This window comes from Seriola dumerili, unplaced genomic scaffold, assembly GCF_002260705.1.
Source record: "Seriola dumerili isolate Sdu_G_001 unplaced genomic scaffold, Sdu_1.0 BDQW01000149.1, whole genome shotgun sequence".
NCBI classification, from domain to species: Eukaryota; Metazoa; Chordata; class Actinopteri; order Carangiformes; family Carangidae; genus Seriola; species Seriola dumerili.
In genome coordinates, this window is record NW_019174404.1 from 13,861,464 (window position 1) to 13,887,957 (window position 26,494).

Here is a 26,494-nt window from a genome sequence, read left to right on the forward strand (position 1 = left end):
TGTAATTAAAAGCTGCAGGAAGGTCACAGTTATGGTATAGCGTTGAGGTTTTGGGTAAGTCAAATTAACTTAAAACTAAAGCCCAAGGCTATTTATACACAGTAGGTATCTTATTTTGAAAAGATTTCAATGAGCCACAGATAAACGTTGCATCTTTCTGATTTAGGGACTGAAATTACTCAATTTCTCAGTGCTTTTAGACTTCGACTACCTTGTTATGTTACATTACAAAAAAGTGAACAGGTTGAGGAAATATTTCAGTGTATAGTATATAGTATATCTGGAATATGAAATACAGATCCCAAGGAACAGCATAAATATTAACATTTCTTGCATTGATTTCTTTATTTTTTCCATCAAAAGAAATGCACAGATCAGCAAAGCTACTACATACAAATGGCCATACAATAGCAATTTAATTTTTGTTCTTGTTTGAAGGTGTTTCGCTAAATTCTGACGTGTCATTTATACACTTCGTACCTTGAACGTTTGCAGTTATTCTGCATTCAGCAAAAAAATAAATCAAACCAATGCTGTTCTTCCATCTTCAAATGAAAAATCTCAGCCACAAACTACATATCTGGACAGCTACTTGTTACTGCTCCAGGAAAATGACTGTACTTACATACAATAAAGAAAAAACAAAAGTTTTGCATAGCTTCATTGTAATGTAGATACAGTACAGTAAGGCACTTCATGAAAAAATTTAGGCATTTTTTTTAATCCTACATAATAAACCTTTTGCCATTTCATTCTAAAACTTCATCTCAATATGCAAGGTTACAACATCTGAAAAAAAAACTTTTCCATATCACATTTTTGCACACTACATTTATCTACTGAACTTCTCTGCTTTTCTTTTGGCATTAAGTCTCAAGTTCAACATTCTCAAAATATTGAAGTTGGGTTCTTGTGCATAATGTGACCGACACATTGTCCCATAACCCCACACAACCCAGTGTTTCTCAAAAAGACAAAAAAAATTGTGCAATGATTTGGGGTTATGTGGAGTAAAAGGCAACACGCTGTCAAAAAACGAGTCCTAAAACTAAAAAAAAAAATCAAAATGTCTGGGCGAGTTACAGGTCATTTCCTCACATACGGGTACAGACTGTACCAACGGTGACAAAGGTACATCTGACATGGGTAGGAGATGTTTCCTTATTTTGGATAAAAAGTAGTAGTTTTGCTTTGTCTCTCCTCAGGCTAGTCCAAAGCATTGGTGGGATGACTGTGTGGTGTTGTAGTCCAGCAGCTGCACGTGGGACTACGTATTCCAGCAGCCCACTTCATATCAATAGAGGTAAAGAGGATGCATCTGCTCTATCCAAGCTGATCTTCATACTGTTTGCGGAAGCAATCTCCAGCTGGGAAGAAATCCCAGCATCGCTCCTGGTACATCTTCCACACATATGACTCCTGGACACACACACACACACACACACACACACACACACACACACACACACACACACACACACACACACACACACACACACACACACACACACAAACACCAGTGTTACTCAAAAAAAGTTATTAAACTTTAGGACATAAACTCATGCATACAAAACGAAGGGACCGGGGCTGCACAAATTTATATCCAAATTGTAATTTGAAAGTGTAATTTTCAAATTGAAAGAGTCCCAAGTTTAATTATAATTTACATAATTAAAAGTGTCTTAACAAGCTGCAGGATGTGAAAGTTTAAGCTGGTGGAAATACTGTGTATGATAATATAATGACAACTGTCATGATAGACAAGTTTATGTCAAGTTTAATTAGCTGTGGTTAATTAATGTTAATTTGGGAGGTGGCAAGACAAAAAAAAAAGAAAGTTGGTCAAAGATGGTTTAGCAGAAGAGGAAACATTACTATGTACCTATTTTTTGATGCAGTGTTTTTGCTCCTGATATAAGTCGAACAGTGTGGCAAGATTTTTTTTTTTTTTAACATTGATTTCAAACATGTATCTAGCAGGTAGCTCAGCAATTGACTGGTGAGTAGTGGTGAACTTTTTAACACTTCATATTGTTGTTTTAAGCTCTGAATTGAGACTTCAGGATTCAGGGCTTTGAGACAGCTCGTCCTGTCAGTCTATCCAGCAAACGTTAGCTAGTGCAGCTACAAAGCAAAGCTGTCAACATCAGATGTCATCAGTGTGACATCAAAACTGTGCTAAATGTGTCTTACCAGCTGTTTGTCATTCTTACCATAGCTATGCAATTGTCATCAATAAATACAATGGCACTTTTAAAAGTCATGAATATATTTGTATATTATAGTAATGTCAAGGACTAAAGAGCAAGTTACTGCATTATTTCACATATCCTATTTAACACTGTGCAGACCCACAAATACAGACCTGTAGATTAACTAAAAGAAAACATTGAAGATTTAAATTAAACCACAATATCGGTCAGTATAACTGACAGCATAATAATTGTTTGTGATTGGTTGAAGATTCCTCAGAGAAAGGTCATTGTACTGTACCTGGCCAGTGTGCTCTGTCTCATCCTTGTTGATAAGGTACATCAAGAAAAACCTTTAGAAGAAACGCAAACCAATGAGACAGAACAAAAATGTCACAGCAAGCTTTCACATTCTCACCGTCTTATCACACTCTCCATCTTATCACAGTTAAAACACAGAATGGAGGGAAAAGCTTTACTGAGGCACATTTTATATCTACAACTCCATATGCACAGGAAATGTCACATTCTGTGATACAAGGAGGCCTCATAAATTCTGAATCTAAACAAAGTAACACCATCCCATCTGCATCATAAAATCACCTGTTGTTTCCGAAATCAAGTGCAAATGGCAACGGGCCGCTGTATCTCTGTGGGCATCCCAGCATGCCAAATCTTGATGAATACTGTATGAGAGCACGCTATCACAAACCTATTTTCCAGTAAAGTTCATGGCATTAAATAGTAATGAAGCAACATAATGAGGTCGCTCTCATATCCTCTGGCCAGCTGACTGTGAGCGCAAATGGACTGAGACTTTCTATTGTCACAGGCATTCTAGAGAAACACTGGATAAGCAGAGACAGCAGGGGAAACTCTGAGACAGATGGAAAGAGTACCTGAAGGGATGTAGTGTTCTGGATCACTGCAGCTATTAGTAACTTTGGCCCTAATGCTGTGGTAATGTGCTGAAGCCATCGATCAGATGGTTAAATTACAGAGAGGAGGCAAGACATGTTTGGGAAAGATGCGTCAGTGATTAATATATTTGTAGTTAAAGGTTATGTAAAATGATTTAAAGTGAGATACTTACAGGTAGTTGGCCAAATTGTGCTCTTGTAAGGTGTGGGTCTCAAAGCCGTGAGGTGTTGTGTCGAAGTAATCATTACCGATCCCGCAAATGAAACATTTGGTCTGGAGGACAGAAAATTAAGAGATGATTATAGCACATGCTATCTTTTGTTTTTCTTCCGGCACTTCAGTGTATGAGATATAATAATCAACAGAGAGTCCTGTATCATTTTCAAAGGGCCGCTCCACTGTATTTTACACATAAAGCTCAGTAAGACTAGTAATGATCAGTATTACTAAGCATGTGAACCGTTGTGTAATGTCTCCTGAGCTTTCTAATGTCTGAGAAAATCACCCTTATGATGTCATCAGGGTTATCTAGGCTAAGTGAGAGCAGCACACTTGCCTCCTCTCCTGTTTTTTTCCCAGGAGCATCATAACTTTACATTCCTTTCGTTTATTTATTTCTCCAAAATTAGACGTCTTTCACTTCATATTTTAAACTAAATATTTATTTTCCCCTGTCACTGAAATCTCAAAAAACTGGCCAACACTGCACTCTGACCTTCATTTGGACTGAAGGGCTGTTGCTTAAAAGACTCTGAAGAGAGCTCGAGAGCTCACAAAACAAAAGTAAATCACATGTCTAAACCCAAGATGCCCGGGAAGGAAAGGAATTTACTTTTCAAACAGGGTTAAAGTTAAGGGGTATGTTTTCTGTAAAATATGAAAGACTGCATATGATATTCCTGAAAAATATGTAACAATTCCTTTCCTTTCTCATTGTTATATACATATATGGTGGGTTCGGTCACCTTTGCATATACAAATGAACTTGTATAATGTGATATGATAGGTATATGATGGCAGTTTTGTTTAATATCTTTGGGCAAAATAACACGATTGTGTGTGCTGTATTTTTTAGTTGTATGCATAAAAGGTCACCATAAGACAATATTTCCTTCAGAGGAGAAGACCCCACCCCCCACCCCCACCCCTCTTCACACCCCTGCTTCCTCTGGTAACCCCTTCAGTACTCCATAGGTTGGCAAGTATAGGTGAGCATGAGATCTCCTCTCACCTCCATGTCCTCTTTGACTTGTTCCTGCTGGTCTCTCAGCTCTCCAAAGGCATCAATGATCAAACCTGCAACCACAAAGGAACTGCCGTGAGCGTATCATATATAATGTACAGTAACTGTGTAATCAATGCAGCCACAGTCTTACACCCCTCACTTCCTAAGAATATGGCACGGAGTGTAATAGAGATATACTACTGTGATATGAGTGAGTATTTCAAAGAGATTAGATTTAAATATTCATATATCTTAAAGTTTAAAAAAATCAAGTAATCCGAGAAGGACCTTTGTTTTGTAGAAACAGCACTAAAAAAGTGCCTGGGCTCACCCTGGATGATGGCCAGGAGGATGACGATGACAAAGAAGAAGAAGGTAATGTCAAAAAGGATGCGGTAGAGTTCATACGGGTCACCAGCCGGGTCCTCGATCTCATCCCCGATGCCCCCTCCTGCTCTCACCCCAACGTACATGTGGAATAAGTAGCACTGTGCAAACACAGAGGGAGGGTCAGGAAAAAACCTCAGTTTGAGGATGAATATAAGCCACAAGCACTTGAATATGTGACTAATATTTACCGTCATCATGTCATCACACTTCATGTCCGGCTCATCCTCATCCTCGCTCTTGTTGTAGAACTTCCTGAAGAAGTTGAAGGCCACCACAGTGTAGAGATAGACCACGACTGCCAGCAGGCCGACCGTCAGCACCAGCTACGGAGAAAAACACAGACATCAGTCAGTCGAGTCTCATTTAAACTTTATGAAGAGACACACTGGACACAGCAGAGGCAGAGCTGCCCCTATAAAAAGCGGCAAAACTCTCATGAGGAACACGTCGGGATTGCCGGTGGCGAGAGAAGAGCAGGTTGTGAGGAGGGAAAAGTTCAAATGAGCGGATGATGGGAAAGTTCAGTTATTTATAATAAATAATGGTAAACTGTATCCTTTTCTTTTACATCTGCAACAGCTCCCACATTGATTTTCTCGTGAACCTAAACAGCAACAACAGTGGAAGCAGCAGTAAGCTGCATTTGGATTGACAGCTCCATTGATCTGCCCACAGGCAGCTGAGTGTGGGAGGTGTGGGAGGCGATTCCTTGCGGCCTCGCCATTTGGATGTATTTCCACCCTCGGAGATTCAAGTGACATTAAATTTTGATTTGTGCCTCTGGTCAGTTGACATGAGAATCGCTGCAAAGAACTGAAGTGGGATTTAAATGAAGCATTTGAACCATTTGAACTCAAATGTCAAAGAATACTGAGTGAATCTAAAGTCCCCTTTTGTTCACTGTACGCATCGTCGATTCCTTCACATGCATCTCCACTGGCAAAGACGCGGGGATCGACGCAGCACATGCAGTATTTACTAGATGACAACCACGCATCTTTTTAACATCCATTATCCATTTGACATGTTGCACAGACGGTCACACAAGCCAGTTGTATGATACCTGCCAACAGTGTAGAGAAAGCGGAGACACACAGAGTTTTCCCAGGAGTTGGTGCACACACATATCCAATAGGATGTGAATGTCGTTCTGTATCTGGCCAATGTGTAAATAGGTGACAGTTTGCTAAAATGTTATCTATAACTACTCGTAAAAGCTAAAAGCATATCAAGGCTTGGTTGGCACTAGTATTACCCGAAGATGCCATCAGTGGGGTCGGAACATGTGGTGCTGTGGTAAAACTGGCTTGTGGTTGCACATCAGGGAATAAAGAGGCGGTGGTTACAGCCCAACCTCAACCACTAACTCTGCAGTGACCCCTGCTGCCAAGAAGAAGACCTGCACTCTCCTCCTCATCCTCCTCACCTGTTTGCCGTTGTGTGTGACAGAGGAGAGGATGGTGCGGAGGGTCTTGAAGCCCATGGCGATGTCCAGCAGATGGGCGGCGAAGAAGAAGTTGTTGTAGTGGCCCAGAATGGACATGGTGGTGTACCACACTAGGTACAGGAAAGACTGGTAAAGAAACACAATGGGAAATGTATCAGAATCCATCTGTCCAGTCATAACATCATCAATCAGCTCGTGCGACCATCCATCCATCAAATCATGCACCCAGCCATCCTTAAAACCACAAAACAGAGCGATTAATCACCCGCGCTTGTGTTCAAACTTACATTGTCTGTAAACACCACTCCCATTTTCCAGACGTGGTACTTTGTATCGATTGAGCTCAACCTGGCAACAGAGACAGGTTGATAAGAGAGGTTCATATTTTCTATCCGACCTCTATTTTTGCTTCAGGCACTTCCAGGCTGTCTGCGCTTTATCAGTCCAATCTCTCACCATGACACCAATGAAGCCTCCTTGGCGACAGTTTCCTCTGTAGGGTTGAAATCCAGGGCACTCTTATCCAGGCCCAGCAGCTCCGCTATCCTCTCCGCTCCATACAGGTCTCCATATTTTTTGATCACCTACAAAACAGCAGCAGAAACAGAAACAGAGGAGAGGATGACAGTGTAACTAACATCTAGTGAAATATCACCAGATTTGGTGTATGCTTTGTGTGCATAACAGATTACACAAAAATTAATTAAAAGCCACTTACCTTGCGTTTGACAAATTTATCCCAGTAGTTGTTTGGGAAAGAACTGATTAAAAAAACAAAAAACAAATGATCATTAAACCTTTGTTTATACAAGATTATGACTCAGAATTTAATAACTGCACTGTAGGTGACTCACGGGGTATTGATGACCAGTCTGTCCCACTGTCCTTTGATGTCATCATCAGATGGCTGCTCAGTGATGTAGAGACCGGCAAACTCTAACTTCCTCGCTATCTCCTTCTCACGTTTAAACACCACCAGTGGCACCTTTGACACACACAGAATTCGGCCAGTGAAGGATATAATGTACAGTTGTATCACAATATGCTGCATATAGTACAGGACTGTGTATGTATTGATCACAAATACAGAACTGTACTTGTTAAAAATAAAACCAAGTGCTATAAAGCATTATTGAGATGTTTCAAAAATAAAAAAATAAAAAAATAAAAAATCTTGGAAAACAGGTCAAATACAGTAAATTTACACATTCCTATTTTTTTTGCTCCAATACTAAATTTAAAGCATAACTTGATGTTTTATTTGTCAGTGGGTGTTACTGCACCTTCAGGTAATAGTATCCCACTACACACAGGAAAGATATGATAGTGTGTAGTATCGCCAGACAGCGAAGCGTTGGCGCCATGTAGCCTGTGCTCTCCTGCAGGACGAAGTACTCAAGCGCCCCTTCATCTTCCTCCTCCCCAGCTCTACCTCGACCATTCCAGGGGTCTTCATCGTCCGAGTAATCCCCGGTTACCTGAAAGACAGGTCATCAACTGGTCATCAAAGCACCTACAACAATCTGTAATCATTATATACAGAGTATTACTACAAGCTTACCTTGTAGAAGAGCAGAATGAAGTTGATGGCAAAGGCAACGAAAAGTGCCAGAAAGCGGAGGTTGTAAAAGTTTCTGGCCAGGTAGTTCTGTGAAAATATAGAAGTTGTACAGTATATACGCAACTTATTTATGCTCTCTTAACATGCTTAAGCTAATACATCAAATACTAAATATCTGACCAGCATCTTAGTCTGGTAGACTTCCAGGCCGGCGAAGAAGCTGGCCATGAACGCCTCTGGCGGTTCTTTCTTCTGGCCGAGCCTCTTCTTCGGGGCTTTTTTCTCCTCCGCCGCGTGCTCTGGAGGGGCTTCGTCTTTGGCCTTGTCGTGGTCCTTCTTCTCACCGTCTTCTGAACTGCAACAATAAATTGTCTTTTAGTGACACACTTATACTACCACTGCAAGGTCGTAGATACACACACACACACACTCACACACACACACACTTACATACGTGTGACATATGAATAGAATTAAACTGCAGAAGTTAAAAGGTATAGATAGTTAGTTTAGAGAGTCTACTCTTACTTACTGACATTCTTCATACTTAAATTTTCTGACACTGGTATTGCAGACAGCAAAACACGATGATATGCTCAGTGCCATCAGAAAATGTCTAATGATAAAGAATTATATCAACTCCACTGAGGATGAACAATGAACAAATGAACAACACTCACTCTCCTTTCTCTGAATCAGATTTGTAGTCTCCATTCGCAGCCCTCTTCTTCGCAGCCAGCTGTAACAAACGCATTGTTTGACCATCAATTACTTTTACAGGTTGTACTGTTATAATAACAAATGGGCTTTGTGCAAATGGTCTATACTGATGTTGTAGTGTCTATTAGTTAAGGCGTGATTAGGAATGGAGCCATCATCATTCCATTTGATTTAACATCATTCATCATCATTACTGACCTGTGCCTTCTTCTGCTTGACGGCACTGGCAATAGACGGAGCGTCCCCCACCACCACCTCAGACACATCCCCCAAACCAGGCTCTGCCGCGTGCTTTCCCTCCTTCTTGGGCTGTATGTTCAGCAACTCAGCCATCAGGTCTGCCTCTGCTGCTTCCCCCTGAGCCATCTGACCCATCTCTGCCAACGCCGACGCTTCGCTCGCCTCCAACTTCTCCGTCTCCAACACATCTCCATGGATGCCAAACTGAGTGGGATCTGGCATGTTTCCCAAAATATCTGTCACTTTCATATTTTTAGCCCCTTCAACGAGGCCGCCGCCAAACATAGTGGTCCACAAGATGTGGAAGAAACCCCAAATGAGGCTGTAGACGAAGTGGAAGAGTCCCGTGATGATCACCCAGAAGAAAGAGAAGAAACCTCGCACCATCTCCTTCACACTCATCTTCCTGAACTTCCTGTACTGCCGCCTCATGCTCTTGAGAGTCAGCATCTGGCGGAAGTGGCACAGGCTTTTTCTCAATGAGACGCAGGCGATTGTGAAAGCAGAGGAAGACTCCAACATCATGCTTTCCTCCTCTGCCTCCTCCTGGTTCTCCACCACACTCTGGTTGTCGTCTTCCTCCTCCTCCGGGCGCTCCACCGGGTCTGGCTCTGAAATTTGGGAAGCCAGCTGCATCTCAAAGATGGTGTCCTCACAGAAGTTGACAAACAGTTCCATCTTCTCGCTCTCTCCGCCTTCATTGACAACATCGAAGATGAACTGCCGCTTCGACTCCTTCACCTGAGGCTTTTCCCACTGGGTACGACTCGACTCGCTGATCTCGAAGTAGACTCTCTCGATGCGCTTGGCTCCACCCATGATCTCAATACGACCCAAAAAGGGCTCAAAGTAGCTGAGAACGCTCTCAGCCAGGTCGAGGAAGGTTGAGAGGCGAGCATCATGGGGCATATGCTCGGAGAGATTGGTTAGCAGCACGGCTACGTTAAAGCCGATGTCCTTGGCGGGTTCGTGGAATCTCTCCACAAACTGCTCGTAGTTGAACATGTCGTTCTCATCCGCCTCAGCACAAGAGAGAAGAAACTCAATCTCAGACTGGGAGTACTGTTTCTGGTTCTCCATGGACTTCTGGAAATCCTTCTTCGAAATGATCCCTTTGCTCTCAGAGTCATATTCCCTGAAGCTGTCTGAGGTCGTTAAATCCTTCAACTTGAGGAACATGTCAAAGAATTTTAGGATCATCTCCACGTTGCTTGAAGATTCCACCAAAGTGTCCACCATTTGTTTGCCAATGGTGCCATTGACAACATTACCTGTGAAGTGTCAACAACAAAGTGTCAGTAAAGACGAACAACAGTCTGCATACAGATTAGGCAAAGCTGCTGCTGTAAATATCTGATTACATCCCAAGCAAACAAATGTTTAATGAAAGTCATAAAACATCCTTGTAATTAATCCTGCTGGTACAGGCGTCATATGGCGCCAGTGAGTCATCAAAAAGTCAACCTTCGAGAAGAGAGAGCATCATAACGATCATGTCCTTCTGTAGGTCCAGCAGCTCCTTCAGTAATTCAATCTGACTGGAGTCCTGTTAGGAGATGACAGAAAAGAGGAAACCTTGTGAATCACACAACACTATATCACACAGATTACTGATGGCCTCCCTTTAAGGGCACCGCCGCCCTGGCTAATATCCCCGAGCCGCATTCGCAGAGATCAAGGCTGCTTCAGATTGTGGGGACCCAAAATGGCGCTGCTGGTGCCCAGAAGGCCATTGTAGGAGAAATCCATCCATCAGCACCAGGGTTAATGCTATTTCACTGTCTAGGAGCAGATGGCATGGTCAGTCTGACTCATTTAGGGTCTCTATAGAGCCTGTATTTAGCATACCATAAATCTGATGCATTCAATTCAGACCCCTCCACCTGCGCTCTCCTTCATCCTGGTTTCTACTGTCAGACCAAGATAAGGTTAGGTGGTTGGATTTCATCCCACTCCTCCCTTATTGGACATGGAGGAAATATCGTAGATGAACTCATATATCATATGGCTGAGTGGAATCATATGTAATTGTGCTGCAGTAGCCTCGGGTTATTCTCTAGCCTGGAGAGACCTCTAGTGGCAACAGATATTTTAAGGGAGACTCAGGCTGACAAAGACAAATACCAGTGGTGGGTGAAGTATTCTGATTGTTGCTTTTAGTAAAAGTAGCACTACATTCACATAAACATTTTTGACTGAACAAGTACAGTGCAGAAGTACTGTCAGGAATATGTACATCTTTATCAGGTATAAGAGCTCATCATGCAAAATGGCCTCTTTCAGAATGTTCATTCTTATTATAAATGTTTTATATGACTGCATTATTATACCTGAAGCATAAATGTATAAAATGGAATTAAAATATTAAAGCATTTATATAGAATATGTCGTAACCACTTGGCAACAGACATCTCCAAGTAAAGTGACGCAAATGTTTTATACTGTTGGGAACTTCAATCTGTTATATTGCTTCATATTATATCGGATGATTACATGTTTTGTTTGGAAAATCTGTGAAGTAAATACCAACTATTCAGGCAGGTAGTAGTAAATACTATAATAATATTTCCCTATATTAATATAGTGAAGAAGAAGTATAAACTGGTAAGAAACATTAAATACTAAAGTAAAGTACCTAAAAAAAACAGTAATTGAGAAAAGAAAAGATATTTAATTACTATCCACCACTGAAGAAACACACAGCAACTCCATTGCTTTAAATGTAGGCAAACAGTAGATACCTGGGATAACTTCATCTGCATGTTGGCAAAAACATGCAGGAATCCCACCACAGCATCCCACAGCCTGCTGTGAGCCAGACTCTGCTGATTCCCAATGCATGGACCCTGGAGCAAACGGCAAAGTTTGCACATTGAAGTTTATTATTCATATACTGTAGTTAAGATTTGAATCAGTTCTCGTGTTGTCGTGTTGCAGTGCACTGCGAGATCGTACCTGTATATACTCAGTTAAAGAGTTGAAGACCTGCTTGGCCACTGCCAGTGCTTTGGAGAAGTTCCTTTGACCGGCCTCATCAATGATGTCCTTACCAGAGTAGTACCAGTAAAAATCACTGATGGATTCCTGATAGAAGAAAAATGTATATGTTTGACACGTTAAAGAAGATCAATGAATATATGAATATATATTTCTATAAATCTTTAATATCATACCTGGAGTCTTAGTAGGTAGTCTACAGTACTAATGATGATGTTGACCGTAGTTGTGTTCCCTGTTTGAGTCCTCAAGAAGTTCTGAAAATCTAAAACAATAGTTGGTTGCAGAGGAGCACATTCACACCTGTGTTGTTCAGAGACACAATGCAGCTTAGGGTAACTGCTGTACTGAGAAGCGTCCACCTACCATTGTTGTGGCCCTCACAGAGAAGCTGCAGGAACCTAAAGAGATCCTTAGTGAATTCATCATTCTGCAGTACCTTGGAACCTGAGGACAGGAAATGAGATTAAGTGTCTCTTTCAGTGTTGACAAAGGTCAGAGACCCATCATTTTAATGTCAGTACAGGCATCGGAGCTTGCATAGCTTTCACTTCTCATAAAGCTGCTGTCTAGTTGTCAAACAGCAGCAAATTATATGCACTATACTGAGAGCTCAGAACACACAAACAAGGTATAGTGCATCATTTCACAAATGAAAATAAGGTTTAGAACAGGAATGAAACTGAGCTTTGTCGTTTAACACCAGCAAAGCTTTGTTGTTTCTTACAAACAAAGCTTTGGGATATTTATTTCTTAATACACGCTGGTTAGTATCGTTAAAATTAAGAAACATAAAAGGTCCCACACAAATGACAAGCACTGACTTTTTATAAAAGAAGAAGTGGAGAGGTTTGAGTCAGTTTGAGGCACCTGACCATGGACTGAACAATCTATCCAGATGTCATAGGAGCATGCATGCGTTCCTTCAGTCCAAGGTACAAAGAAGGTGGTTGTTTTGCATTCAGGGCAAGGGAGGAGGAGGAGTGGGAGGAGTGGGAGGAGGAGGAGGAAGGAGGAAGAGGAGGGAGGGAGGTCGGGGTTAGGAGGGAATGAGGAGAGGGAGGAAGGAGCTGAACGGAGAGCAATCAAGATGTCAGCATTGCATAGAATGAGTAGAATCTAAACCATGTATTTACCCCGCTCACTCACGTTGACTGCGACCGATGAGATTAAAAACATGATCAGAAGGAAACAAACAAACAAACAAAACAAAAGCAGACATAAGCAAAGGAGAAGACATTGAGATTCAATCAGAAGGAGTAGGAACAGGAGAGAGTGATAGCGCTATAGATATATATTTACATACTCACACTGATTTGCGACATTGACATGCGGTTACAATTAAACAAAGTCTTAAAGGGAAGTCTGCTCACTGGGCAGGTGTTTAGACTACAGGTTAGACAGAGTACCAGACTAACAGTTACCATCACTTATGCCTGAGCTTATGAGGTGAGAATGAGTTGGAATATGCATGAGAAAAATATATTTTTGTACTGTATGCAACCCATCGGATTATTAAATAGAGACCTCTGATTATAAGTGGACTTTAATGCAGATGCGGTTGTGAGTGTGAGCTTTTAAGTGGCAGACAAGGCCCAGACAGGACTTAAACATACAGTAACACAGGTTTACCTGCGTGACGATGACGCACAAGGTGACACACAAGAGACAAGACATGACATGGAGATGGGCTCGTGTATGTCAACAAATCAAAGAGCAAATGTTTCATCAAGCTAATGCTGCGCCATTTGTCCTGAGGCCAATTACAAGCCTGACTAAAGAACATTAACGCCATGAACCTGAACGAGACGCACCATGTCACAGCAAGAGCTCTACACGGTCTACTCGGAGACGCCGTACAAGTATGGCGAAGTACAGAAAGCAGCGGAGGTTTGGACCCCATGCTGTAACACTGAGTGGCTGTGGCTCAGGGAAAAGATCATAAGCTCTGTTTCATTGTCAGACACTCAGTATTGAGGTTCTGTCTAAGGCAAGGCGTTCTGTAAAATGATACTAATGCGCAGATATTGACTTGTAGGTTTTTTTTTTCCATTCGGCTCCACAGATACACTGTGTATTGCTCTTTGTATCAGCATGATTAAAAGTCTCCTGGTAGAGGACAAATCAATCACGCATATTGTTGGTAAATCAACAATTGGGACAGATAGTCTCAGACTGTTTACCGTGTTAATTATCCTCACTTACTTGATCCCTCTTCAGTAACCATCCCCAGACCTTCAGCTTTGTTTTGCCTTTCAAACGCGTTCAAGTCCAGGACACTGACGGAGATGAAAGACAAAGACTGAACTATGATATGTTTATTTCTATATTCTGCTTTTCAGCAGTTTGTGTTTTTAAGAGGTGCCCCAGCACTTCCACCAAACTGCAGAACTCACAGGAGAAAATATAATGGTCAGAACATGTCAGCGATATTTTGACCTCTACTCTTTAGTGTGGGTTGATGGGTTAATGGCTCCATTACCTGCAGGACATCATCAGTCCAGATAAACTTTTGAAAAAGCCAACATCTCTTTTCTCCTTCAGATAGTCCAGCATTTTCTGCATTAAAACAGAAGAACAATGAATAAAGTGTTGATGCTGCTCACTGTACATTTTCTGAATGAAGACGGCTGCGTACCTGCTGGACCAGTGTGTTTCCCCCGTTCAGAATGGAGATACCCAGTTTGAGGGTGAATGTCACCATAGCAGCGAGTCGACCTGACAATCATAAATCAGACACCACAGTTAGACCAAAGAAGGCGGCCGTGGGAAGGCAGACATACGGGTGTGTGTTCTCCTGCCTTTGCTGGCGCTGATCATCTGGAGCACCATCTCTGCAGCCCCTCGGTCATGAAGCCTGGCTTGCTGATACAGCATCTTTTGCTTCTCCATTTCCTTTTCCTGCAGGAAATGATAATACAGTTGGCACCACTGCTGAATGTGATTCAAAAACCAAAAAAAGCAGGACAATATTCCCGAGAAATCAATAGCACCTCAAATGTTTTCTCTTTCCCTTCCTCGTCTTCCTCTTCTTCACCTTCAGCACAACTCTGAAAGAGCAAACAACATCAAACCTGCAACAATCTGCTGAACACTGAGCATCTTGGTAAAAAGCAATTTAGAGAGTGTAATACTTTTGCCATCATATCTGCATATGCGATGTACAGGGGATCCTCTTCCAAAGAACTAACAAAAAAAAGGAAGATGAATATCCAGAGGTTAAACCTTACATAGCTCACAGTCACATTTCATCTTTAAATAAGAAGCAAGTGGAAGTGATTGTATTTATAGCCACTGCAATGTATGCATAGTAAGCAGCAAAAAAAATGCTGTGTTTCTCTCTTAGCATAAAATATATGGCAATAATTTAGCTTAATGCAGCTCTTTATTAGCTCAGAGGCAAGCCAAAACTATTATGTAGCACAGATGGGAGTAAAGCGTGCTGGTGCCAGGAGGCCAGGTGTGTAACAGTGAGTGTTTATTTACCTGCACTCAGTCAGAGCGTTGTGGCTGAAATGCAGAATGAGCTGGTGAAGCGGGTCCGGTTGTTTTCTGACCTCCTCCTCCTCCTCTTCCTCCACTTTGGGCTGCGTCTTCTGGACAAAGCCGCACAACACCGGAGCTTAGGCATGTGCTCTCAACAGCAATGATATAAGCCACTGAAGTGAGAAATCTGTGCTGTAACACTGTGTACAAACAGTAGTCACCTAACTGTACACTGCTTACCTTAAGAGAGTCAGGTTGTGTCAGAATAAAAAAAAAGACAGTGTTTGGATCCACTGACAGCATGCACATGCACGGACACAGTCGCAGGCACGTGCACACACATGCATACAGAGGGTGACTCTCTAGGTTTATTCTCTATCATAGATTTCCTGTCATTTTATCCCGGAGCAGACAACTCATGATATCAGACACATTGGAACAATTTTTCTTGGGGGGGGGGGGGTTTACTTCAAATGTGTGTTTGGATGGCTGGATCATAAAGTTCTTCATCTGTTACACCATTAACTTCTTTTGTGACGCCCCGTGGCTCTAATTTCAAATAATGTGACAAAGACATGACTATTAAAAGGGCTAAAGGAAGATTAGATTTTCAAAAGTTGTATTAATTCAAATTTTATGGTCATTTCTTTATTGCAAAAAAAAAACCAAAAAAAACAAAAAGAAAAAAAAACACCCACTGGCACAGTAGGGTTTGTCGCATTCCAACGAGCCTTCATGATAGCCTCTTATTTTAGATGAGATTTCAATCTGAATTCAACTTTATTTCTTAAAGTCTGTAAGCATTGTGAACCAATCTATGTACAGTAAATCATAGATTCTCATGGGCTACAAAGTGTAAAATAAACAGGAAGCAGCTATGGTACGTGCTGTATTTCTTCTGCTTTCACTACAACTAATTCAAGACATGATTGTGACATTTCATGACTGAAAATTTAGGAAAGGCTGCACAACTTTCATAAATTTCATCCGTAAGTCAAAGCATCGTGACCAGATGCTCTCTTACTGCTCTCAGAGCTGGCTCTGACATCAGCGGTGATGTCATGCTTGCCAAAAATGGGCATCTGACGAACATGTGAAAAACACTGTATGGATGACTGAGTATGACTCAGTGGTGCACGGTGGGATTGGCAATTTTGACAATGACACGAGTAAAGGGGGAGTGGTGGGGGCATCCGCTCAGCTCCCCAGCCAAGAAGACGGCACTGGGGATAACACGGGTACTTACTGCAAGATCCTGCACTAGCTTCTCCTCAAAAGAGTACTCCTCTGTTTCTATCCATATTCTCTGATAGGCCAGGAGGAAGAGGTTAATAGAGCGATGCCTAAGGAAGGGTGAGAGGAGATTAGCCTGGGTTAGATAGCAACAGATGGGAAAAGTCCCTTCAGGAGAGTTAATACTGGTTAGTTTAGGGCACTGGCACATCCAGCTGGTCATGTTAGAGGAAACTATCACTTTGATTATACATACAGAGCTGTGATGTATTTGCTCTCTGCCACACTGTCAATCTACTCACTAATTTTTAAAAACAAACTAGTCCCCAACTCATCAGCAGGAAGCAGAAATCCAAGGCTGGATAAAGGAGCCATGTATCTGCACGTCAGCAACAGTTAGAGGAGTAGCTTTGCATTTTGGCAAATATGCTAATCCACATTCTTGGGAAGATTAATACCCCTCTCGTGTGTGTATGCTAGAGCCAGGAGACAGTTAGCTTAGCTTAGTATGCAGAGGAGAAACAGCTCCTGGAGTCTGCACTGTTTGCCCGGCAACCTCACAGTGAGGACATGTCTGAAAGTCACTGCACATAAACCAATACTTACTGTTTTTACACTTTGGTTTTTGTACAGTATAATAATATAACATGTTCATTTGTGAGCCTTGGAAATACTGATTTTTTTAGGACAAATCCAGGCTAGCTGTTTCCCCCAGCTTCCACTCCTTATGCTAAGCTAAGCTAATCGACTCCTGGCTGTAGCTTGATGTTCAGTGTAAAGACACAAGGGATGTATCGATCTTCTCATCTAACTCTGGGCGAGAAAGTAAACTGGCAGACTGTCAAACTATTCCTTTAGAGCAATCGTTCTACATTCAGCTTGATGCATTACTGTACAGATATGGACCAGTGGAAATACCAGCAAAAATATCTGAATGGGAGTTAAATTTTGTAGCATAAAACCGTGCCTGGAGGAAAGCAAGCAGAAGTTAAAGAGAGGTATGCGAGGTCAAACAGTAGTAACATTGGATCAGCACTACGTTACCGTCAGCATGGAGAGCAGACTGTCATAGTCTGCGTTCTCATGCATAATCTCCAGCCAAATATGTCGGTAGGCATTCAGGAAGTAATTATTATTTGTGTGCCTGAGGGGATGAGGTACAATAGAGTGTGACACTGAGGAGAGAACAAAAGGCTGAATAGAGAGACAAAAGAGAAAAGATGACATCTGAATGCATGAAAACTCAGGAGGAGTCGACATCACCCGGAAGCTTCACATCCGTCCCTCAAACACAAATCTACTGCTCCAAATAAAAACAATCAATTGTGGCTGCATTGTAAATACTGTCTGATAATTAGTAGCTACGCTGGGTCATATTTCACTGTCAACAACTCTGAATAAATGAGTCATGCTGTCAGGCAGGCGGGCGGCATCGTCTGAGCACATACTGAAGATGACCACCCCCAGGTTGGGCTTCATAATTGTTTTCCACCCTACTGTAGCTCTCTGCCTGGCTTCCAGTGATTGAGTTACAGAGCAGCAGGGCATGAAATTGCTAGTGTCCCTTTTATTTATTTTTCTACTCCTTGATAACAGCTGCGGGCCAGACATTCGTCCTACAAACGGCGAGAGGAAGGCAGTGCATTAATGCAAGGGGTCAGAACCAAGGAAGAGAGAAGTGAGAGTCGTGAGTCGGACACAAGAAGAAGAGCGCGTGGTTGGTATTTGGCCAGCGAACATAGAGGTGATGCCACAGCGCCTTGCTACACAATTTCACATCTGCTAGAAGTACCGCAGGGAGCCCTCTGCTACCGTCAAACATAAAGTGTCATCCTGGATTCATGATTATGAGGCTGTTTAGCATCATTAGAGACCTTAAAAAGAAGAGGTGATGTGTAAACACTAGATGTAAGGATATACAGTTATACCTGGGTAGATTATAGAGTGGAGCCATGCGGAAGCAGGCAACAACCGCTCTCTTCCTCTGCTTGGACAGTAACTTCTGCCAAACACATTTTTTGGATCTCAGTGGCTGCTCCACCTATTGGGAGCAAAAGAAGAAGAAGAAGTATAAATCAGTGCACTGGGTGTCATTCTCTACCAGGCAAACCAGTGATTAAAAAAAAAAAAAAGAAAAGAAAAATCACTGCTGGGAACTGAAAACGGGCATTTTCATCAGCACTAGTGTTTTGTATTTCGGTGAGTCATTCTGTATGTGTGGTGATCATGTTCCTTCACATTCACGATGAGTCTTTCAGTACGCTCTGAATGATGCATAAATGTTTCATTAAAATAGCACCCTGAGTTTCATTTGCTGCTCATAATGTGCTTAGGAATCTATAAATGTCTAAGTCTGACCTGCTCCAGGTTGAAGACAGCAGCAGAGATCCTCTGGATACGGTCCACCACCCTGTCAGGGTCTGGAGGCCACTCGCTCCTCATCACTATGTCCTTGTACAGGTTTAGCTGCCACCTCACTGCAGGGTCCTCTGACTGGGAGTGTGTGACAAAGAGGGATTGTCAAATACCAGCCTATAGACTATGGAAGCTGGTAAACACTTACTGAAATACTGGTGTAAACTTGCTCACCTTTTCTCTAAGATGCAGATTCTGCCGAATGTGATCTTTGACCTCATCATCTGTGTCTTTCTGTTGAACAACAGGACGCAAAATAAAACAATTTGCAATAACCGACACAAATGTAGAGCTTTCTCATTTTGATATACAGCTGGTTACATGTGTCAGTGTGGCCAGTTCAAGGTCACATTAAAGTTGTCTCACCAGGAGGTAGCGAGTCTTGGATAGAGATATGAGCTCCTGATCTCCTGGCGTACACATGTTGAGGCCAATCGGCAGCATCTTCTTCAGAGCGGCCACAATCAGTGAGGTCTGGATGGAGTAGAACTCACCACGCCTTTTCTTGTGTTTCCTCTCCTGGTCTTGTCCTCCAGACTGAAAAAAGAAATTGTGATATTAACCTCAAACAACTCACAATGGTGAATAAAAAAAAGCTATAAAGGTTTAATAAGCTGGTGTTTTAAGGTAATACATCAGTTTTTTCTGTTTTTGCTGAGATTAATGTTGCACTAATGCGTGTCTTCTCAATGTTTAAACTGATACCTTAAGAGTATTTTATTTCACAGTGGGAGCACTCACACTGTATTTGAACAAAAGCCAGAGGCTCCTGAGGCATTTATTTTTCAACCCAGGCAAAATCTGTGACCAGACTAAATCTGTGCCACTGAAGCATTAAGAAGTCTCACACCTCAGCTGAAAAGCAGAACTAGCAGGCTGCCTCTGCTACAACAGCGAGATGTTACCACTGAGGAAGAAAAAAAAATGCACTTTTGAGCCAAACTGAAGTAGCTGCCTCAGTGAAAACACTAATTTCCATATTAATATATATGTAGACACTGCGACACACACGCACACACACACGGCCTTATCACACATCAACTACAACATAATATAATTAGCTTGAGGTAACTATTGGCCAAACACACCAGGGTACCACAATCCATCAACGGCAAACACACTGCTGGCATGTGATCACATGATTTGCTACAAAAGGGCTGAGCTTCATTACTCCAAATGAGATGTTTTCCGCCCCTGAGGCGATGAGGAATGACCAAAGTTACCATGCCACACATGGTGATGAATAGATGCCACAAATAATCAGGTGATATAATATATAAGTACACTATAGAATACTGTACAGCACAGCGGCACAAGCTATTGGCTTTTCTGCTTAGTAACTGGAGCATATAAGCCAATAAGCTGGCAGGTAAACAGCTCATGCACTGCATCACTCTACCTCTTCCTTAGAGGACTGTTTGAGATAGAGAGATAGAGATAGAGAGAGAGAGAGAGAGAGAGGAAGATAGAAAAGAAGGAATGAGAGGGCAATTAATGGAGGCTCACGGTCCTCACATGGACGTGCACTGCAATGAAAACCATTTGTTTGCCTTTCAAACAGTTAAACCAGGCAGACAAGAAAAGAAGTAGTAACGCTGTTATGCTGACAGGGGCTGAAGGTGAAGCTGGAGGAAGGTTTGTTACAAACATGCATGTACGCACACGCACACAAGCGCACACGCACGCACACACACACACACACACACACACACACACACACACACACACACACACACACACACACACACACACACACGCACACAGAGCCAAAAGCAAAAAAAAAAAAAAAAGTCAAAATCCATTCTATTATAGTCACGCTGCTTCAATAAAATAGTCTTGTTTGTCACGTGTGTGTGTATACGTAGCTCCTCTGAGATGGGCGTTTTACATGTTAACATATTAGCACATGTACGCAAAAATCAATGTGTTAACATGGGAGAGGAAATGTTAACACGTATCATGTATCTCTACAAAGGTGATAATCTGCTGCCTGATGCAGCTCTGCAAAAGCTTCATAATAAGGAAATAAAGTCGACAGTGGTGCGACGTAATGTGAAGACATTAAACCTACCTTAGACATCTTGGTTTTATTATCTCCAGTCAAGAAGGAAAGGTTGTTAATTTCATTTTGAACCACAAAGTTCTGTTCCTCTCGTTTGAAATTCTGAAGAAAGACAAATGGCAAAGACAGACGCTGTAACTGTGGTGGATCAGAAGTCTAATTGTTTTTTGTAGTTTAATATGTATGAATTGGAGATGAGGGAACTAACATGTGACTTGCACCAGAGGATAAAAATCTCAGCGACCATTCTGAAGAGATCATTGGAGTCAGCATCTGGTTCTTTCAGCCACCTGGACCTGCAGCGACGGGAAGAGATTCATACATCCTTTACACTTTTTCTGCAAACAATAACTATCTTCCCCATCTTCCCCAAAATAGACCTTTTAAAAGAATTTCATCCTCTGCAACTCAGCAAGCTGACCTGTTGTTGTCCACGTAGCGGATAAGCATGGGGTAAAAGGCGTACAGGTCCCTGCAGAGTACAGCAAACTCGTCCAGGATGAGCAGCTCGGCCTCCTGGGTGTCTCCCTTACTGTCCGCCTTCAACAGCTCCTCCTCAGCCACCACCTTCACTGTCTTCTTCTTTAGCTTCTCCAGCGTGGGCAGGAAGTGGCTCTTCAGCAGGTCAGCGCGAGCCTTGCTGATAATGGGTTGCACGTACACTGAAGAGTGAAAGAGAGAGAGAAAGTCACTCTATTACAGCTGTTCAATTATGTTTAAAAATCTGTCGGTGTATCAGAAAGTTGCCAGTATTTCAGTAATATTTTCAAGAGTGCCTACTTTTCAGCTTTTTCTAGACAACAGTATACCACATTAGCAATTCAACCATGTAAGCTTTTATATTTGCTATTTTTTATTTTGTTAAAACTAAAGTTTTTAACTGAAAGATGCAGCTCTTTTGCTTGTGTTTTCTGGTGCATATAACATTTCTAGTGCAGCAACATTATAAATAAAAGAAAACAGGGTCATCAGCATGAGCAGTGATAGCCCTCATCTGCCAATACAGGCTGACCTTGGTTCACGCAGGACTCCTGCGAGATGGCACAACTATAAAAAATTTTGAAAAATACAAACATGAAAAAGATTGTATCTTTTAGATACAGTGAGGAAACGAGGCAGGGTGTGGTGTTGATTTAAAACTGTTGTGGCCACAGGAAATGAATTCTCCACCACATTCATTCTTCCTTATGATCATGAGCTGTTATAGGAATCAGTGCCCACCTGCAATCCTCTTCATCCAGGACGCCTCATCGATGCCCAGGTTGTTGTTGAGGATCTTGAGGATGTTGCCAAGAATGAGGCTGAGGTGCTCTGAGGTGACGGTGGTGCAGCAGACGCTGCCCCCGCTGGCTGGCTGGTTCTCAGGCCCCCTCTCCCACCAGTAGGACAGATAGTTGCACAGCATAGGCAACACCACCTCTATAACGTGCGGCATCTCTGTGTACCGCGCTCCAGACTCAGCCATGTCATTGATGTCCTTCATCAGGCCATCCAGCCGCGGCATCCCGGGACACACCTCCTCCACTGAGTCTGGTATGCCGAGGACTGAAAACACCACAGAGAGTTTTTATGACATTACAACAATGTTTGTGTCATCAAAGTTTATGTTTCTTATTACATATTTTATGATTTTACGAAGGGGATGAATCTTTTGCAGACTGAATAGCACTAAAGCAAAGACAGGGTGAAGAGAGAAATATTCATTCTCCATAATAATAACTGTTTGATTTGCCATCTTGGACCACTTCTTAATATGAACTCTTATTTCAGAATAATTACATATGACTCACTGGCTCGTTCTCGGGCACTCTTGGTATTAAAAACCGAGCAGGGGTTGTACGTGTTGAGCAATGGCTCCAAGAAGGCCACAGGCATGGCCCCGGCAAGGGTGGCCAGACACTGGCCCAGAGCTGGCAGCTGTCTGAGGGACACAGAGAGGGAGAGAGTTGGTGAGGGCTGTGCTAGAACATCAGTGGGTGTCTTCACTGAGGTTTTAATGAATCAGAATGAACATATTAATGTTGAAGCGAGGATACCTTTCTACGTAGATGTTTTTTCCAGTGCCCAGTGCATAGAGGCTGGTCAGGATTCGATAGCAGGACACTTGGACATCATCCACTGCAAAAAAAAAGCAAAAAACCTAAGCTTTATTGTGTACTACCAAAACCACCACGATGTATTAAAAATAAGTTTTAAAGCAATAAAAAATGTTTTAAAAAACATAGATACCCAATTCCCAGTGCTAACATGGTAACTGATGAAGCAGATACGTGTTTTAGTTACCTAATATTGTCATGCAGGTTTTCCTCTAACACAATATTGTAAAATACAATACAGCACAAGTTAAATAAATAGGCTGAATGGATATTAACTTAGCATTGTGGAAATCCCTCACTATTATGCTAATGTATACTTATAAGCGGATCCTGTGATGTACATTTGTGTAAATAAGTGTGTGACATAATGACATGATGTTCCATGGCGTCGGGATGTAGAAAGCATATAATCACCGCATTATAATAAACTGAACATTGACACTTGACTCTAGTTTTTTTTTATCAGCCTTTCAAACAACATGTTTGATCATTCCTCGGCGGTCGGGACTCACGCAGCAGGTCGACTCCAAAGTGGTGCTGAGTGATGTGTTCAAACAGAGCGGTTAAGATGGGGAGCAGAGCTACAGTGGTGTAGTTGATATTCTGCGACACCCCTTTCATCTGCGAGCGGGAGTGAGTGAACTTCCCCAGCTTCAGGTTCTCGAACGTCTTCTCCAGGTCCTCTGCGGCGTTCTCGAAGAACGTCCGCAGCCCCACCCGCACCATCTCTGAGCCCGACTTCATCACCGTCCTGTTGGGAGTGAAAGAGAGCATGATAAACGACTGAAACCAAATGAGGAGATATGCAAGGACGGGGCTATAATAAACCACTGGATACCCCTTGGTATGCAAAGGACAACGCTGTTTACCAACAGTAGGACACGCTCACATATGCAATTACTTCACTCGCTCAGTCTGTGAAGGTTTCAGTCATGAAATATGAGACGTGGGTATCAACCTGACCGCCCTTACACCGCAACAGCAATGATTTATTTAACGAACTAGGTGCATATTTAAAAAGTGAGTTTGCCAACACTGGAGCCTAGAAATACTGTATGACACGCTGAAATAGCCCAACGCATTAATATGATTAGTCTGGCCATTTTCAGCATTTCACAGTTCATAACATTGCTGGATGAATTAGCCATTGTTCTGCCTTGATGTGTCCCAGTAGGAGGGAGAAATGAAAGACAGAGTCTGTGGGCATCAGCTGCAGCTCTCCCGCACAAACAAGACACAATAATATGTTGCTGATTTAGCCTCATTAGGTGTGAGCTGCATTAACAAACAGTACATTGTCTCTAAAGAACACCATAAGCCTTGGGCAACATGTGCCGCATGAAATTTGTTTTGCTTATTCAAATGCCAGAGGATGCTCTTTGTTAATGCCAGCGCCTCCCATAAGACACTGGAGTAATAACAGTCTAAAGGAAGAAGTTCATGACAAATATGCTGCTCTTGAGAACCCAACAGATTCTAAGTCGTAGCTTTACACTGGGAAAGCATAACTGGCTTCTCCAACAATTAACAGTCATTATCAAACAGCTCTTTCTTTTTTTTTTTTTTAAACTTTTCATTTCAAGTAAAAAAAAAAAAAAAAAAAAACTCAAAAGGTTGCCAGGTTCCTTGTCTGCCAAATTTGCACCCACCTGGTGTCCAGAGTGTGCGCCAGGATGTGCAGACAGCTCACCATGGTGGTGGAGTCACTCCCTACAACACACCACGAAACACAAAAGCAATCAGTGTAATGTGAACCTACATACTGTCACCCACTGTTAAGGACTTTCTTGATCTGAACTGAGCCTTTCATGGCGGCGCTGACTTCATTGCTACTTATAACCCTCAGTCAAATAGTTATGTTGAGGGTTTGATTAGAAAAAAAAATCAAATAATCAATCATCATTTCAGTGGCTCAGGCTGCTGTTGTTAAAGGGGTTTTACAGTTTTACAGAAAAAATGCTCAGGTATCAAAATATCTAATGTTTGTTGTTCGTACATATGAAAAAACTTCAGACACGATAAAATGACATTCACATTCACACACATAATAGTACATTCCTGACCAATCAGTAGTAATCAGCTTACCAAAGAGTGAAATCCTATGTCTGACAAGAGCTGCCAGTTTACAAAACAGGCTGGAGCAGTGAAGGTTAGAAAAGGGGAGGAAACCAGAAAAAACCACAATGAGTAAATTCTCAGAGAGAGAGATTAGGAATGAAGAATGTTAAAGATTAAGATTTTAAGTCAAGAGTGGTAAAGATTTTATTGTCATGCTGCTGTTGCTGCGTGTCATTTCGTGAATGGGTACCTGGTGACCATCTCCTTCTCCTTGTTGGAGGCGTAACCGCTGCTGCTCAGGTTCTTGTTGGGGGAGGAGAGGAAGTAGAGAGAGTGGTTCTTGAAGTACTGGTCGATGAGAGGGAGAAGAACCTGAAAGGAGGACAATGATAATGATAAGACCAAATTAGGTTGATGGTAATAATGTTTAAAAAGTTAATTATATGTGTGCAGCAGATGAATTTGTATTACATCCTTACTTTGGCGAAAAACTTGATTTCTTGCTCATGAGGGGACCGGTCTGTTTTTCCACTGGCGGCCATGGCCTCTGGATTGAAAACATGAATGTATGTTTAATATTGAGAAACAACACAACTACATGTATGTGTTTTGTAGTCATGACTTATGTAATATATCATACCCAGGTGGGTGATGAACTCCTGAGCTGAGTCCACATACTTGAGCAGCTTCTTGAGAAACTTATAGGCAAACCTCTTCTCCATGGAAGAAGAATCCTGCTCCAAGTCCTTCAAACCTCTGCAGCACAGTAAGATATTGACTGTAAATAACATTTATAACACGTATATCATTTGATAAAAGACTGACCACTGACACCGACATCTATTAAATGGCAAAGTTAGGAGGTCGAGTGAAGTTTCTGCAACAAATAAACATAATAACATATTCAGTGACAGCGTGTATGTGTGTGTGTGTGTGTGTGTGTGTGTGTGTGTGTGTTGACCTTGTGATGCTGTAGCCATTGATTTGCAGGAAGCGAAAAAGGTCCTGGGCCTTCTCTCGATCACGGGCCTTCTCCTTGGCTGTCAGCGTGTCGTAGGGAACCAGCAGTGGGTGTGTTCCCCCCCCTGAAAACACAATACAACACAGCGTTCAGGAAGACTTGATCAGTCACAGGTCTCTAGTGAGTGTATGTGTGAAGGCAGATGGTGAAATGGAGTGGATGGACCACTGAGCTGAACCTATTAATTCAAGACCAGCAATGTGGACACACACATATGCTAAACAGGCTCGTATATACACTGCAACAACGGGGTGGCACTTCACATCCACCCACCCACCCACAAACACACACAGTCTCTTCCTCTCTATGATTGTCTATGATTGACTTAATTAGCAAATCACCTCTGCTTCCAAGGTCACTTTTTTTCTTCTTGGCCCAGATGTTATGGTAATTTTCCGCCACCACCTCCACCATCCCCTTAGACCAAAGA

The 26,494-nt window shown here is 42.1% G+C and overlaps 1 protein-coding gene across 1 annotated transcript in view; it reads right to left on the reverse strand.

Annotated features, from left to right (window-relative positions):
* Nucleotides 1–1,075: 1,075 nt before the first annotated feature.
* LOC111225977 (ryanodine receptor 3-like) overlaps nucleotides 1,076–26,494 on the reverse strand; it is an 81,317-nt gene continuing 55,898 nt past the window's right edge. The window contains exons 55-102 of the mRNA XM_022751046.1: nucleotides 26,406–26,481; nucleotides 26,005–26,128; nucleotides 25,684–25,799; nucleotides 25,523–25,590; nucleotides 25,294–25,415; nucleotides 25,071–25,120; nucleotides 24,635–24,695; nucleotides 23,498–23,736; nucleotides 22,926–23,007; nucleotides 22,680–22,810; nucleotides 22,111–22,434; nucleotides 21,311–21,551; nucleotides 21,098–21,185; nucleotides 20,899–20,991; nucleotides 19,194–19,364; nucleotides 19,002–19,061; nucleotides 18,771–18,905; nucleotides 18,341–18,453; nucleotides 16,426–16,522; nucleotides 15,180–15,286; nucleotides 14,828–14,879; nucleotides 14,687–14,743; nucleotides 14,495–14,594; nucleotides 14,332–14,411; nucleotides 14,176–14,252; nucleotides 13,899–13,972; nucleotides 12,830–12,847; nucleotides 12,060–12,140; nucleotides 11,870–11,958; nucleotides 11,652–11,780; nucleotides 11,438–11,542; nucleotides 10,161–10,242; nucleotides 8,655–9,967; nucleotides 8,417–8,475; nucleotides 7,917–8,091; nucleotides 7,737–7,823; nucleotides 7,459–7,653; nucleotides 7,030–7,160; nucleotides 6,894–6,936; nucleotides 6,632–6,759; nucleotides 6,463–6,523; nucleotides 6,155–6,301; nucleotides 4,917–5,051; nucleotides 4,670–4,826; nucleotides 4,345–4,409; nucleotides 3,286–3,386; nucleotides 2,494–2,545; nucleotides 1,076–1,419 (exon numbers count right to left, since the gene is read on the reverse strand). Of these exons, the coding sequence (XP_022606767.1) occupies nucleotides 1,324–1,419; nucleotides 2,494–2,545; nucleotides 3,286–3,386; nucleotides 4,345–4,409; nucleotides 4,670–4,826; nucleotides 4,917–5,051; nucleotides 6,155–6,301; nucleotides 6,463–6,523; nucleotides 6,632–6,759; nucleotides 6,894–6,936; nucleotides 7,030–7,160; nucleotides 7,459–7,653; nucleotides 7,737–7,823; nucleotides 7,917–8,091; nucleotides 8,417–8,475; nucleotides 8,655–9,967; nucleotides 10,161–10,242; nucleotides 11,438–11,542; nucleotides 11,652–11,780; nucleotides 11,870–11,958; nucleotides 12,060–12,140; nucleotides 12,830–12,847; nucleotides 13,899–13,972; nucleotides 14,176–14,252; nucleotides 14,332–14,411; nucleotides 14,495–14,594; nucleotides 14,687–14,743; nucleotides 14,828–14,879; nucleotides 15,180–15,286; nucleotides 16,426–16,522; nucleotides 18,341–18,453; nucleotides 18,771–18,905; nucleotides 19,002–19,061; nucleotides 19,194–19,364; nucleotides 20,899–20,991; nucleotides 21,098–21,185; nucleotides 21,311–21,551; nucleotides 22,111–22,434; nucleotides 22,680–22,810; nucleotides 22,926–23,007; nucleotides 23,498–23,736; nucleotides 24,635–24,695; nucleotides 25,071–25,120; nucleotides 25,294–25,415; nucleotides 25,523–25,590; nucleotides 25,684–25,799; nucleotides 26,005–26,128; nucleotides 26,406–26,481 (6,387 nt within the window). The 3' untranslated portion in view covers nucleotides 1,076–1,323. The remainder of the gene's footprint in view (nucleotides 1,420–2,493; nucleotides 2,546–3,285; nucleotides 3,387–4,344; nucleotides 4,410–4,669; nucleotides 4,827–4,916; nucleotides 5,052–6,154; nucleotides 6,302–6,462; nucleotides 6,524–6,631; nucleotides 6,760–6,893; nucleotides 6,937–7,029; nucleotides 7,161–7,458; nucleotides 7,654–7,736; nucleotides 7,824–7,916; nucleotides 8,092–8,416; nucleotides 8,476–8,654; nucleotides 9,968–10,160; nucleotides 10,243–11,437; nucleotides 11,543–11,651; nucleotides 11,781–11,869; nucleotides 11,959–12,059; nucleotides 12,141–12,829; nucleotides 12,848–13,898; nucleotides 13,973–14,175; nucleotides 14,253–14,331; nucleotides 14,412–14,494; nucleotides 14,595–14,686; nucleotides 14,744–14,827; nucleotides 14,880–15,179; nucleotides 15,287–16,425; nucleotides 16,523–18,340; nucleotides 18,454–18,770; nucleotides 18,906–19,001; nucleotides 19,062–19,193; nucleotides 19,365–20,898; nucleotides 20,992–21,097; nucleotides 21,186–21,310; nucleotides 21,552–22,110; nucleotides 22,435–22,679; nucleotides 22,811–22,925; nucleotides 23,008–23,497; nucleotides 23,737–24,634; nucleotides 24,696–25,070; nucleotides 25,121–25,293; nucleotides 25,416–25,522; nucleotides 25,591–25,683; nucleotides 25,800–26,004; nucleotides 26,129–26,405; nucleotides 26,482–26,494) is intronic.